A 14,713-nucleotide genomic window follows, 5' to 3' on the forward strand; every position below is an offset into this window, starting at 1 on the left:
GGGAGGTGGAAGTTGGTACGTCAGCCTACTCCATCGCCATCTTGCCGCCTGACTTGGGGTTTTGAACCTGGGTCCTCTGTGTCCCAGTCCAATGCTTTATCTACTGCATCACTGCCTGGTCAGGCCAAAGAGGTACTGTACTTTGAAAGATCAGAAAAGGAGACAAAAATTAGTTTGGTTATACATACACACAGACTACACACTCATCATAGCCAAAAATATGTGGAAAATGTGATAAAATTTATTTCTGAACATTTGTATTGTCAGTGAAATTTTCTCTTTTTAAAAATCTGATTTCTACAATAAGCATGTTTAGAAATTCTAGTAAAAGTTTATGATGAGTGAAATAATCCTGGGGAAGAGCAGTCATATGATATTGCACAGATAAAAATAATTTACTTTCTCTTCTTTTAATTTTTTAAGATTTGTACCTTTTGACAATTTTTAGCCTCTTCTGAAATAAAGGGAATTTTTTTTGTGCCTGTAGCATTTCTGTATATATTTATATACCTATGGTTTTTTATTTTATATAGCTTTATTACATAAAATATATAAATGATTATAGATTGCCCTGACCGGTCTGCTCAGTGGTAAAGCATCAGCCCTACATGTGATGTCACGGGTTTTATTTTTGATGAGGGCACACATGAGAAGTGACCATCTTTTTTCTCTCCCTCTCTTCACCTCATGCAGCCATGGTTCGATTCATTAGAGCGCATCGGCCCAGGCACTGAGGATGGCTCTGTGGAGCCTCCACCTCAGATGCTAAAAATAGCTCAGTTGCCAGCGTGGCCCCAGATGGGCAGAGCATCTGCCCCAGATGGGTTGCTGGGTGGATCCCAGTCAGAGTGCATGCTGGAGTCTGTCTATCTCCCCTCCTCTCACTTGGAAAAAAAGAAGAGAAGGCAGAGGAAGAAGAAAAATGATTATAGATTTATCATTTAGGTTGTGTTCTTATAGAAATAAAACAACAAAAATAAGAACTATAAGTGATTATTACTATTGAAGGAGTATGGCTTTACTTTATAAAAGTTTTCTTTAAAAATAATGAACTCTCCAACTATATTTATTCATTGTTCCTATTTATTCTTGAAATATAACCTGAATACCTATGTAACAGATAAGACCCTTTCAACCTATTTCTTAGCCTTTTTCATCCTTTAAAACTTGATGTTGCCACCTGACCAGGCGGTGGCGCAGTTGATAGAGTGTTGGACTGGGATGCGGAAGGACCCAGGTTCGAGATCCCGAGGTTGCCAGCTTGAGCGCGGGCTCATCTGGTTTGAGCAAAGCTCACTAGCTTGGACCCAAGGTCACTGGCTCGAGCAAGGGGTTACTTGGTCTGCTGAAGGCCCATGGTCAAGGCACATCTGAGAAAGCAATCAATGAACAACTAAGGTGATGCAATGAAAAACTGATGATTGATGCTTCTCATCTCTCTCTGTTCCTGTCTGTCTCTCCCTATCTATCCCTCTCTCTGACTCTCTCTCTGTCTCTGTTAAAAAATCAAAACTTGATGTTGCCCAGTATGAGCAAAATGAAAATTTTTAAATGGAAGTATTAGGACCTAACACAGTTGAAATTTTTTCTCCCTTATTTCAAACAAAACTTTTTCGAAAGGTAGGAAATTGCAAAAGATATAATTTACTTGCACTTTTGAAAATGTATAATAGTATTAAATACTAATATTGATCATTGGAATTATCTGATTTCATACAATCTTTAAATCTAAATATTGAATAAAATAAGCCATCTGTATTCATTTGCGTCCCGAGTTTCCTTTGGCTTAACGTTTCTTCAATATTAAAGTAAAACTTACTTTAAAAATTCTTTTCCTGTCCTGGCCGGTTGGCTCAGTGGTAGAGCGTCAGCCTGGCGTGCGGGAGTCCCGGGTTCGATTCCCGGCCAGGGCACACAGGAGTAGTGCCCATCTGCTTCTCCACCCCTCCCCCTCTCCTTCCTCTGACTCTCTCTTCCCCTCCCGCAGCCAAGGCTCCATTGGAGCAAAGTCGGCCCGGGCACTGAGGTTGGCTCCATGGCCTCTGCCGCAGGCGCTAGAATGGCCCTGGTTGCAATAGAGTAACGGCCCAGATGGGCAGAGCATCGCCCCCTGGTGGGCATGCCGGGTGGATCCTGGTCGGGCTCATGCGGGAGTCTGTCTGACTACCTCCCCGTTTCCAACTTCAAAAAAATACAAAAAAAAAAAAATTCCTTTCCTGTTTTGTTATTTTAGTCCTTTTCCCCCATAATGCTTTGAAGAACTAAAAGTGATTTAAATGCCAACTATATGACTAGAACTGCAAAAGGTCTGTTGTACTTACCATTATTTCACTTAATGTGAGGCACTATGGATGGTATGATGCCCAATATTTTTAATAACAGTAAGAATTTTTTTAACTGCTGCCAATTATAATCATAAGACTTTCTGAATTAAATATTGCATTCCAATTTCAAAGAGGTTCAAGTGTGAGAATATAAACATCTTAGAGTCATTGAAATACCATATTCTTTCTGACCCTTAAAACATGTCTGCAAAGTAAGTATAATAATATCATTTTACTGAGTTGAAATGTTGTCTTTATAAAGTTGGAATAATAGTAATAATGATAATAATATTACCTAACAATTATTGAGCTGTTTTTTTTTACTTGTTTGTTCTTTTGTGCTAGGAACTATAGTACACACTTTGTATAGATTCTCCTTGAAACACAGTTGTGTTCTGTGAGATGTTTCTATCCCCACTTTGCTGATGAAGAAGTCGAGGCACAGAAAGGCTGAGTGGTAGCTAACACACAGTAGAGTTAAAATAGGATCAGACCCAAGTTGAGCTGAATTCCCAGGTCATGCTCTCTCTAGTCATTTAGGCTGCTCCTTCACTGATGTGGTGAGTAACAAGAACTAATAAATAGTGTAGTCTCCAGAATAAAACTGCTATTTGTTTTGAAGGCATAGGGATAATATTTAATGTTTACAGTTATGTGAGTAATTGTATGTTTTGAGATGATGAACTCTAAGTTCCTAAAGAGTCCTCTCACTTTGTAGGACTGCTCTGCATCTGGCCTGTGCCAATGGCCACTCAAGAGTGGTAAAGCTCCTCGCAGACAGGAAATGCCTGTTGAACCTCTGTGACAATGAAAACAGGACAGCTCTGATTAAGGTATGTGGTAGCCAACTATGTCATCGTGAGATGGATTTATTTTAATTATTTAGAATAAAAATGAATTTAGTATTTACTTTAAATTTCTAGAATTTACCATCTATTTCTTGGCATAATTCTTACAGGCCGTGCAATGCCAGGAAGAGGAATGTGCAACTCTTCTGCTAGAGCGCGGCGCTGATCCAAATGTAATGGACATTTATGGCAACACTGCTCTCCACTATGCTGCCCTTGGGGAAAGTCAGGTCCTTGTAGACAAGCTGCTTGAGTACGAGGCAAATATCGAAGCAACAAACAAGGTATATACAGATCAACTAACTTTATATACAACATATCTGAAATACATGTGTTTATTTTAGCCACAAGCCATATCTTCTTTACACACATATACTGACTACAATCTATCAGGCCCTGTCACCTTGGAAACACCTCCAAAGCCAAGTCAGGAAGGGCTGGAGGAATGTGGTGTCCCCAGAAAAGGCAAAGCTCTGTCTCCCAGCTATCCTCTGCCCCAGAGGAAGAACTTCCTGTTAGGGCCTGGGGGTGGGTGATGGGCTCAGAGCCTGCGGGGCACTGAAGGGCTGGGGGGAGTGGAGTGATGGTGGGCTGCGGGTGGGTGGGAGGAGGAGACCTAGCACCCAGCAGGGGAGCAGGTCCATGCAAGGGGAGGGAAGCAGCAGTCCACAGGCAGTGTAATAAGGGCAGTGTGCCAGGTAGGTACTGGGACAGGAGCAGAGAGCTTCTGGGAGCCCGTGCTGTGAATGTTTGAAGTGAGGTTTGGAGAACGATGTTGCGGTTAACCTGCTGAAGAGAGAGAGGAGGGCATGTTAAAGAGAAGGAGCAGCAGGTGGCAGCACAGGAGCGAGGAGGAAGCGGCTACTTTTTAGTCACTTTCTATATTTTTTATAGGTTTTAAAATTCAGCTTGGCTATATATAATTTTACAAACTATAAATTATTTTTGCTGCTTTACAGGATAACCTCACACCACTTTCACTTGCTAAAAGTGAAAACAGCAAGCAGATGGTGGAACTTTTATTGAATAGAGGGGCAAGGGTCAATCAGATTGAAAGGTACAGTAGATTGTTCTATTTCTTTAACTTTAGTATTGTTCTAAATTGCTAACAATTATTCAAGTTAGGAAAAATAAATTAATAAGAACATTAACTTAAACATTTTGAAAAAAATCAACCCATCATCAGGTAGAAAAGCAGTTTTTCCAATAGGGCCCCTGGAAGGACAGCACCTGGCAGGACTCATCTTCATTTTTTATAATATTGACTGATGTCATTTTCAATGTGATCTTTTTGGTCATATGGTATTATTTAGAGGGGTTGCATATTAGTTTTATTAGATTGTAATAGTATGGACTCAGTTTGCTTTATGATACAATAGTGGACTTAGTCTCTCTTATAGTTTTTTAACTTTTTATTTTTAGTTTTCCTTAAAAGATACATGTGGAAAAAATAATAATATGAAAAAAAAGATGCATGTGAAGCATAAATAGAAGTTGGTCTTGTCTTTTGGATGACTCTGCTTTAAATTGCTTTCTGTGACAATACTGATGTTATTAGGTTATCCCTATATATTACTGCTAGATAAAATAGGCTCATTAGTTTTTATCATGTTTCATTTTTAGTATAGTTTAGTATTTTTATTTTTAATTTGTATGGATAGAAGGAAGAACGGTAACTTTAATTGAATAAACTTTTCCATTAATGAAGACAAGTCATAGGTGGGTGATAAAAAAGGAGATGGACTTTCAGGTCACACAAGATGGCATGTAATGCCTAGCGTTCCTGCTTGCCAGGTCTGTGACCTTGGGAACATTACTCGTCACCAACTATGTTCCTGGTGTAAAAAGGAGAATAAGAGTATATCCTTCCAGGGTGGTTGTGCATAACATTATCTAGCATTTAATTTGATGTCTAGCACATGCTTATCAGCATCATTAACTTTAAGTATGATAATTATTATTATAACTATTAATATTATTGTTTCAAGCCTGCCAAAGAGTTGTTACTTACCTGATCTTTGTCTGACTTTGAAGCACAGTATGTCAGACTAAGGATGAAACAGGAAATCCCACATTTAAGTCTTTGCCTTCTTAAATGAGACTACTAATCTCAGCTTAGTTGCGTCTCTGTTAGAGGACTTGAAGTTAGCAGCTTCTACTATGTAACACCCAAAAGGGACAAGAGGCTGCCTCTCGTCCCTTCATTTTAGCCTTGGAAGTAATTTACAAAGACGAACACTTCAGCATGTAAATGGCCGGTGTACACAGACAAGCAGGCTATTAACCTGGTGATGTATATCCAGTTAGCAGTTTAAATAACTTAAAGTTCCTGAGGGCGCTGTAAGAGAGCAGCCCTCACGCTGCTGTAAGTGACCAGTCCACCAATGCAGTCGGCTTCTCAACAAGGTGCGGACGTCTGTTCTCAGGGTGACTGTGGTTGGGATGCAAAAGAATGTGCTTTCCGTGGTGGCTTTAATTTGTAAGTGTTTGCATTAAAATGTTATCACTGAAGTAAGGTTGAAACTAATATAACTGCTACTTTTTATGGAACATGTGAGATTTCATAGTTTGATTCAGGCAGTTTGGGAATGGCAGTGAGTTAGTCAATGTCATCAGCCAGAAACCAAGCAACGGGCTAGACTAGTTAGAAGTTGCAATGGGTACAGGTTCTTTATCTCAGAACTCTTAAGATCTTTATCATCAGGGACCCTGACATTTATTCATTTCATTCAAAGTGGAACCCCTATGCATGGGGTACAAATAAAATCACATCTCTTTTTTTTTTTTTTAGACTTTATTTATTCATTATAGAGAGGGGAGAGAGAGAGAGAGAGAGAGAGAGAGAGAGAGAGAAGGGGGGAGGAGCAGGAAGCATCAACTCCCATATGTGCCTTGACCAGGCAAGCCCAGGGTTTTGAACCGGCAACCTCAGCGTTTCCAGGTTGACACTTTATCCACTGCGCCACCACAGGTCAGGCCGAAAATCACATCTCTTGATTTTTCGAATTAGTTATTTGGGGTCTTGAAGTGTTCAGTTTAACAGAATGGTCATCTTTTCTGGGGGCTATCTCCTATACTGTCCCCCTTGAATTTTTCATGAACCTAAAGGGTTCTTTAAGCCCAAGTTTGATAGTTCTCTTTCTCAAGTCTGAAGGAGAGGTAAAAAGGACTTCCTAGTCATCCTGATGCTTCCATTGGGTCTGTCGCTGCAGACTTGCTGTTGAAACTGGTCCTGTAGTCATGACTGCCCTTTGCTCCTGGGTTGCCCTTGATCCAAATTCCACGTCTTCCTGTTGATCCACACTTGGACTTGAAGGTTACAGAGGTCTTTAGTTTAGACACATGTGCGTGGATGCTCAGCCACTGTCCAGTCACCAGCCCTGTTCTGGCAGCGGGGCCTCCTAGCTTTAGCCACCCACAGCTGCGCCCCGCCCCCGAAAAGCTGGTGGAGCTCACCTCTTAGCCCTGACCTTCACAAACGAGATTCCTTTTGAGCATCTTGTTTTTTCCTGCTAGCAGATGTCAGCTGGCACCATTCTAAGCTGTCAAAGAGCTTCAGATAATGCTGCCGGAGAAGATCAGACTTCCCTTTCTCCTTGATATCAGAGCCGCACCCCAGGCCTCTCTATATCCCGTGGGCCAGAGCACCTTTTCTTAGGTTGGGGAAGGTTCCGTATCGTCCTTCCCAGAGGAGTGGGCACCAACCTGCCAGAGATTTCACAATTAAGGTTGGGCCCTCAACTGATCTCTTTGCCATAATAATGAAACTTTCCCAGGTGATTTGAATGTTTCAGAATATTGATATTATGCCTCACATGAAAGCCAGTCAATAGAAAGCTTTGGATTTAAAGTAGATTATTGGGCATTAGAATTGCTAAGGCCCCATCCATGCCTCATCATATGCATGTGCAACAGGTAAGAAGACTGTATTTCCCACATCAGTTGGGGATGAACAGGAAGACTAAGCATTATTCTTGTAAAGATCTGCTGGTTCAGAGGTTGGGTAGGTAGAGAGGGATACTAGTGCGGGCTAGGTTCTGACTTCTGTTCATTTTGTGCCGTGGTCTGATTAGCTACAATAATAGGGGAGCATTATGTTATCTGACTTCACGAGGCAGTATATTTATGAATAAATGAGTTGCAAGTTATATAATAGTTGAGATGCCCTGAACTACAAACCACAAGGAAAGAACAGCTAATAACCAAAATTAATAACATTTTCTGAAAATGAGAACATTTGAATGTTTTAAACATGTAAAAACTCCACATTTTGGGGGATTTATTTGGGATTCCAAAATAGTTTCAACATAGTTCATGAATGGATTTTCCCTTTGACTTACTCTTTCTTTGAGCTTCTCTTTTTGGTGTATTATCTCACATAATTGTTCCAACAACCTTGTAAAATAAGGCACCAAGATCCTTGTTTTGTAGAGGAGGACTGTGAGCCAGAGAGAAGTGACTTGTTTGGGAACAAAAAGCTGTTGGTTATAGAGCCAGGATGTCCGAGTTCAGGACACTTGCCATTATGCCAGGCTGCCTCTAATTAATTTTGAACTATATGTACTGCCCTGGAATCATGACTGTTACATCTTTTTTCTTCTTTTACTTTTTTCTTCTTTAATTACATACTTCTTTAGTTACATACTTAATAAAATGTTTATAGATCTTAAAATTTTTTAATTTATGGTATAATTAAAGTTTTAATATTAGCTCTGATATTATCTGAGATACTCTAAGAATTTAATATATTTGTAAAATACTTTTATATCAGTGTTAAAGTAGCAATATTATTTGTCATTGTTTTTTATACACAGCAATCACCAACTCACTTCTGAATGCAAAGAAGAAAGGAGATCTAGGAAGTCTTTTGAAAGCAGCAAACATCTTGGTAAAACTTCTGATAGTGAATTACTCTTGAATAAGTAAGAATAAGGAAGTTTTGATAATGAAAGAGCAGTGAAAAAAGTGTAAATTGCATATTTAGTTTTTCTGTCTTTTTTTACTAGTCTAGTATCAGAATTATTTAAAAAGTTACTGTAGGTAATTTAGCCTGACCATTGGTGGCACAGTGGGTAAAACATGGATCTGGGACACTGAGGTCGCCCTTTGGAAACCGTGAGGTCACTGGCTCTGACTGCAGGCTCATCAGTGCGGTGTCACTGGCCTGAGTGCAGGAATCATCCACACGATCCCAAAGCTCGCCAGCTTGAGTCCAGAGGTCTCTGGAATGAAAAACCCGAGGTTGTGGGCTTGAGCAAGGGGACACTGGCTCAACCCTGATCAAGGCATGTATGAGGCTCAATGTACAACTAAAGTGAAAGCAACTATGAGTCGATGCTTCTTGCCTTCTTTCTCCCTTCCTGTCTCTCTCACTCTCAAAAGACCAACCAACTTAATTAATTAATTTAAATTGTAGGTATTTAAAATCCGAGCCACTGTTGCCTGAAAAGAAATTCATTTATTTAGTTATGACCCCTAAAATCTTATATGATATCTTAATGTAAAAAAGATTTTTAAGTTAGGATGTTGTATGTTTCCTCTATAATCACATTATAGCAAATTGGACTTGTTAAAAAAGTGGATCTTTTGTTTAATTTTTATAACAAATGTAATACTTGTCATAAACAAATACTTGTTATTACATAGTAATTTTTCTTAAAAAAAAAAAAAAAAGGAATTCAACAATACTTTCCTGGGAGTAGAAGCAAATGGAAAACAGTAAGAACTATAAAACTGACTAGTGTGCAGCAATCCCAATGAGATTGTTTTTTAAAGATACCTACCAATAATGCAGAAGGTAGAAAGGTGATGCCTTATTTAGAAGCTTAGGTCGCTTTACATATTGTTATACCAACAAGGTCTCACTCTTATCAGCTTCATTTCTCATAAGGCAAAACTGGATGAAATATGTTGACTTCATTAGACCAAGATGTTTTCTTCAGTTTGTTTAATAGTTGTCATGACACTGATTTCTTGAGAACAAGATGCTTTGTTGCCATTGGTCAAAAGATAGTCACAATAAATATTCAGCTTGACTGGGGCTAGTGAACACACCTTACAATATAAAAACACTCCTGTGCTCCCTAGAGGTAGCACTGGTGCCTGGTGCAAGCTGACCTGCAGGACACCTGGGACTCAGTGGACCTTTACCAAAGAATGTGTGTAGGATGGGTTTGCAAGACAGAGGAAACACAAAGATGAAATAGAGTTTTGATCTTTAAGGTGCTCATAATATCACAGAGCTGTCCCTGGTTTATTTCTATGAATTTTTAAAACATAATTTTCAAAGAAAACTTCCAAATTCATTTATTCGTTTGCCTACTTAATGGTTTCCTATTTAACTCCACATCCTCGCCAGCACTTATTCTGTGTTGTTTTGTTGATGAGCGCCATGCTGACTGGTGTGAGGTGATATCTCATTGTGGTTTTAATTTGCATTTCTCTAATGATTAGTGATGTTGAGCATTTTTTCATATGCCTATTGGCCATCTGTATGTCCTCTTTGGAGAAGTGTCTATTCATTTCTTTCGCCCATTTTTGGATTGGATTGTTTGTCTTCCTGGTATTGAGTTTTACAAGTTCTTTGTAAATTTTGGTTATTAACCCCTTATCAGATGTATTGTCAAATATATTCTCCCATTGTGTAGTTTGTCTTTTTATTCTGTTCTTATTGTCTTTAGCTGTGCAGAAGCTTTTAGTTTGATATAGTCCCATTTGTTTATCCTGTCTTTTATTTCACTTGCCCGTGGAGATAAATTGGCAAATATATTGCTGCGAGAGATGTCGGAGAGCTTACTGCCTATGTTTTCTTCTAAGATGCTTATGGTTTTATGGCTTTCATTTAAGTATTTTATCCATTTTGAGTATATTTTTGTGAAGGGTGTAAGTTGGTGGTCTAGTTTCATTTTTTTTGCAGGTAGCTGTCCAATTTTCCCAACACCATTTGTTGAAGAGGCTCTCTTTATTCCATTGCATGCTCTTACCTCCTTTGTCAAATATCAGTTGCCCATAAAAGTATGGGTTTATTTCTGGGTTATCAGTTCTGTTCCATTGATCTATATGCCTGTTCTTATGCCAGAACCAGGCTGTTTTGAGTACAATGGCCTAGTAGTATAACTTGATATCCGGAAGTGTGATACCTCCCACTTTATTCTTCCTTTTCAAGATTGCTAAGGCTATTCCTGTTCTCTTTTGGTTCCATATAAATTTTTGAAATATGTGTTCTATATCTTTGAAGCAAGTCATTGATATTTTAATTGGTATTGCATTGAATTTATAAATTACTTTGGGTAATATAGACATTTTAATGATGTTTATTCTTCCTAACGGTATATGCTTCCACTTGTTTGTATATATCTTCCTTGATTTCTTTTATCAATGTTTTATAATTTTCCGAGTACAAGTTTTTAATCTCCCTGGTTAAATTTATTCCTAAGTACTTTATTTTTTTGGTTGCAATGGTAAAGGGGATTGCTTCCTTAATTTCTCTTTCTGACAGTTCATAGTTAGTATATAAAAATGCCTCTGATTTCTGAGTATTAATTTTATATCCTGCCACCTAGCTGAATTCATTTATCAGGTCCAGTAGTTTTTTGACTGAGCCTTTAGGGTTTTCTATATACAATATCATATCATCTGCAAATAATGATAGTTTTACTTCTTTTCCAATTTGGATGCCTTTTATTTCTTTTTCTTGTCTGATTGCTATGGCTAGGACTTCCAGAACTATGTTGAATAAGAGTGGTGAAAGGGAGCACCCCTGCCTTGTTCCTGATCTTAAGGGGATTGCTTTTAATTTTTGCCCATTGAGTATGATGTGGCTGTGGGTTTGTCATAGGTGGCCTTTATCATGTTGAGGTATGTTTCCTGTATTCCCACTTTGCTGAGAGTTTTGATCATGAATGGGTGCTGGATTTTATCAAATGCTTTTTCTGCATCTATTGAAATTATCATGTGGTTTTTCTCCTTCCTTTTATTTATGTGATGAATCACATTGATTGATTTGCGAATATTTTACCAGCCTTGCCTACAAGAATAAATCCCACTTGATCATGGTGTATGATTTTTTTCATATATTGCTGGATCCGGTTTGCTAATATTTTGTTGAGGATTTTAGCATCTGAATTCATCATGGATATTGGCCTATAATTTTCTTTCTTTGCGTTGTCTTTGCCTGGGTTTGGAATCAGAATTATGCTCGCCTCATAAAAGGAGCTTGGAAGTCTTCCTTCCTCTTGAATTTTTTGAAATAGCTTGAGAAGGATTAGAGTTAGTTCTTCTTTGGATATTTGGTAGAAATCACTTGTGAAGCCATCATGCCCAGGACTTTTTTTTTGGGGGGGGGGAGTTTTTTGATAACTGTTTCATTCTCCTTTGTTGTAATCAGTCTGTTTAGGTTTTCTGATTCTTCCAGATTAATTTTTAGAAGATTATATGTTTCAAGGAATTCATCCATTTTATCTAGGTTGTCTAGTTTTTTGGCATACAGTTCTTCATAGTATTTTCTTACAATATTTTGTATTTCTTTTGTGTCAGTTATTTCTCCATTCTCATTTCTAATTTTATTTATTTTAGTCCTCTCTCTTTTTTTCTTGGTGAGTCTGGTTAAAGGTTCATCAATCTTGTTTACCTTTTCAAAGAACCAGCTTCTGGTTTCATTGATTCTCTGTATTGTTTCTTTAGCCTCTATGTCATTTACTTCTGCTCTGATCTTTATTATTTCCTTCCTTCTACTAGCTGGACTTTACTTACTGTTGTTTTTCTAGTTCTTTTAGATGCAGGGTCAAGTTGTTTATTCTAGCTTCTTTAGGTATGCCTATAATGCTATGAACTTCCCTCTCAGGTCTGCTTTTGCTGTGTCCACAGATTTTGAGTTGATGTATACTCATTATCGTTCATTTATGAATTTTTTTATTTCTTCTTTGATCTCATTGTTAACCCATTCGTTATTTAATACCATGCTATTTAGTTTCCAAGTGTTTGAGTATTTTTCAGTTTTTCTTTTGTGGTTGATTTCTAGTTTCATGCCATTGTGATCGATATGAGTGATCGAAAGAAAGTGTTCGATATGATTTCAATCTTCTTAAATTTGTTGAGACCACTTTTGTGCCCTAACCTGTGGTCTATCTTAGAGAATGTACCATGAGCACTTGAAAAGAATGTATATTCTGCTGCTTTAGGGTGAAAGGTTCTGAAGATATCTTTTTTTTTTTTTTTTTGTATTTTTTTGAAGTTGGAAATGGGGAGGCAGTCAGACAGACTTCCCGCATGTGCCTGACCAGGATCCACCCAGCATGCCCACCAGGGGACAATGCTCCGCCCATCTGGGGCATTGCTCTGTTGCAACCAGAGCCATTCTAGCACCTGAGGCAGAGGCTACAGAGCCATCCTCAGCTCCTGGACCAACTTTGCTCCAGTGGAGCCTTGGCTGCGAGAGGGGAAGAGAGAGACAGAGAGGAAGGAGAGGGTGAGGGGTGGAGAAGCAGATGGGCGCTTCTCCTGTGTACCCTGGCCAGGAATCGAACCCGATTGCATGCCAGGCCGACGCTCTACCACTGAGTCAACCGGCCAGGGCCAGCTGTTTCTTTGTTAATTTTCTTTCTTGAGGATCTATCTAGTGATGTTAGTGGGGTATTGAAATCCCCTAGTATTATAGTATTGCTGTTGATCTCACCCTGTAAATCCATCAAAATCTGCTTTAGATATTTAGGTGCTCCTATATTAGGTGCATAGATATTTATAACGGTTATATCTTCCTGTTGGATTGCTCCCTTTATCATTATGTAGTGACCTTCTTTATCTCTTACTATAGTCTTTGTTTTAAAGTCCATTTTGTCTGATATAAGTATTGCTACCCCAGCTTTTTTTTAATTTCCATTTGCATGAAATATTTTTTTTCCATCCTTTTATCTTCAGTCTGTGTGCATCTTTTGTTTAAAGGTGTGTCTCTTGTAGACAGCATATGTATGGGTCCTGTTTTCTTATCCACGCAGCTACCCTATGTCTTTTGATCAGATCATTTAATCCATTTACATTTAAGGTTATTATTGATATGTAGTTGTTTATTGCCATTTTATTCTTTCAAACTGTATTTCTCTTTTGCTATATTCTTTTTCTCCTCTGATCTGTTTACAACAGGTCCCTTAGCATTTCTTGCAGCCTTGGTTTGGTTGTAGTGAATTCCTTTAGTTTTTTTTTGTCTGGTAAGCTTTTTATTTCTCCTTCAATTTTAAACAATAGCCTTGCTGGATAAAGTAGTCTTGGTTGTAAGCTCTTGTTCTGCATTACTTTGAATATTTCTGCCATTCCCTTCTGGCTTCAAGTGTTTCTGTTGAGAAGTCAGAAGTCATCCTTATGGGGGCTCCTTTGTAGGTGATAGTCTTTTTTTCCCTAGCAGCTTTTAATATTTTCTCGTTATCACTTAGCTTTGGTATTTTAATTATGATGTGTCTTGGTGTTGATTTCTTTGGGTTTCTCTTTAATGGGATTTTCTGTGCTTCTTGAGCTTGTGAGTTGTTTTCCTGCCTTAATTGAAGGAAGCTTTCAGCTATGATATGTTTGAACAAAGTCTCTATCCCTTGTTCTTTCTCTTCTTCTTCAGGAACCTTTATGATGTGAATGTTATTTTTCTTCATGTTGTCACAGAGCTCTCTTAGAGTTTCCTCAGACTTTTTGAGTCTCTTTTCTTTTTTCTGCTCTGCTTCTGTGCCTTCATTTATCTTGTCTTCTAACCCGCTGATTTGAGTATCAGCTTCATCCATCCTGCTTTTAATTCCTTCCATTGTGTTCTTCATTTCTGATACTGTATTTGTCATTTCTGACTGATTCTTTTTTATTACTTCAATGTCCTTTTTTATATTTGCTATCTCTTTTTTTAGGTGTTCGTAATGACCATCTATTGTTGTTCTAAGATCTTTGAGCATCCTAACAATCATTATTTTAAACTCTGCATATGGTAATTTGGTTATATCTGACTCATTCAGGTCCTCTTCTGGATATTTCTCTTGATTCATTTATGTTGCATTTCTCTGCCTTCTCAATCTGTCTGTGTAAAAGAAGGTTTTGGCTACTGGAGTCCACTGGGTGTGGCCTCTGTGTTCCCTAGTTGTGGTCTTTCTGCAGGCCTGCCACTCCCTCTGCTGCTGCTGCCTAGGTCATTCGGGTATGGGCATTGCCGGTGCCAGCCCACTGGGGCTGTTGCTGTGGTCTCCGCCTCTCCTTCTGAGAGTGGCTGTGATCACATGCTTGGGTGTACAAGCCCTGCCTCCGTGGGTGGTTTTATGCTCGGCCCTGAGGGCAGGGGTGAACACCTTTGCTCAGCTGCAGGTCTCCTTTTGATTCCGGGCTTTCATCCCGCCCTTGCAGGAGGAGCCTGCTCGTCGGATGGAAGCCTTGGCTCCACAGGCCTGGCGGCACTGTGTGCCCATGCTCAGTAGCAGGACTCTGCCTGTTCTGGGCTTTTGGCTCCACTCCCATGGGAGGAGCCGGCTCCCAAGTCAGGCCACAAGCCTCTGTTCCGGGGGGCGGGGCGAGGCTGTGCTC

The 14,713-nt window shown here is 39.1% G+C and overlaps 1 protein-coding gene across 2 annotated transcripts in view; it reads left to right on the forward strand.

Moving 5' to 3' along the window:
- Window positions 1-14,713, forward strand: part of ANKRD26 (ankyrin repeat domain containing 26) — a 103,232-nt gene that overhangs the window by 17,770 nt on the left and 70,749 nt on the right. For both annotated transcript variants that reach the window (XM_066387250.1, XM_066387251.1), the window contains exons 2-5: window positions 3,043-3,157; window positions 3,283-3,456; window positions 4,132-4,229; window positions 7,987-8,060. In XM_066387250.1, the coding sequence (XP_066243347.1) occupies window positions 3,043-3,157; window positions 3,283-3,456; window positions 4,132-4,229; window positions 7,987-8,060 (461 nt within the window). The remainder of the gene's footprint in view (window positions 1-3,042; window positions 3,158-3,282; window positions 3,457-4,131; window positions 4,230-7,986; window positions 8,061-14,713) is intronic.

Source organism: Saccopteryx leptura, chromosome 5 (assembly GCF_036850995.1).
Source record: "Saccopteryx leptura isolate mSacLep1 chromosome 5, mSacLep1_pri_phased_curated, whole genome shotgun sequence".
Taxonomy (NCBI): domain Eukaryota; kingdom Metazoa; phylum Chordata; class Mammalia; order Chiroptera; family Emballonuridae; genus Saccopteryx; species Saccopteryx leptura.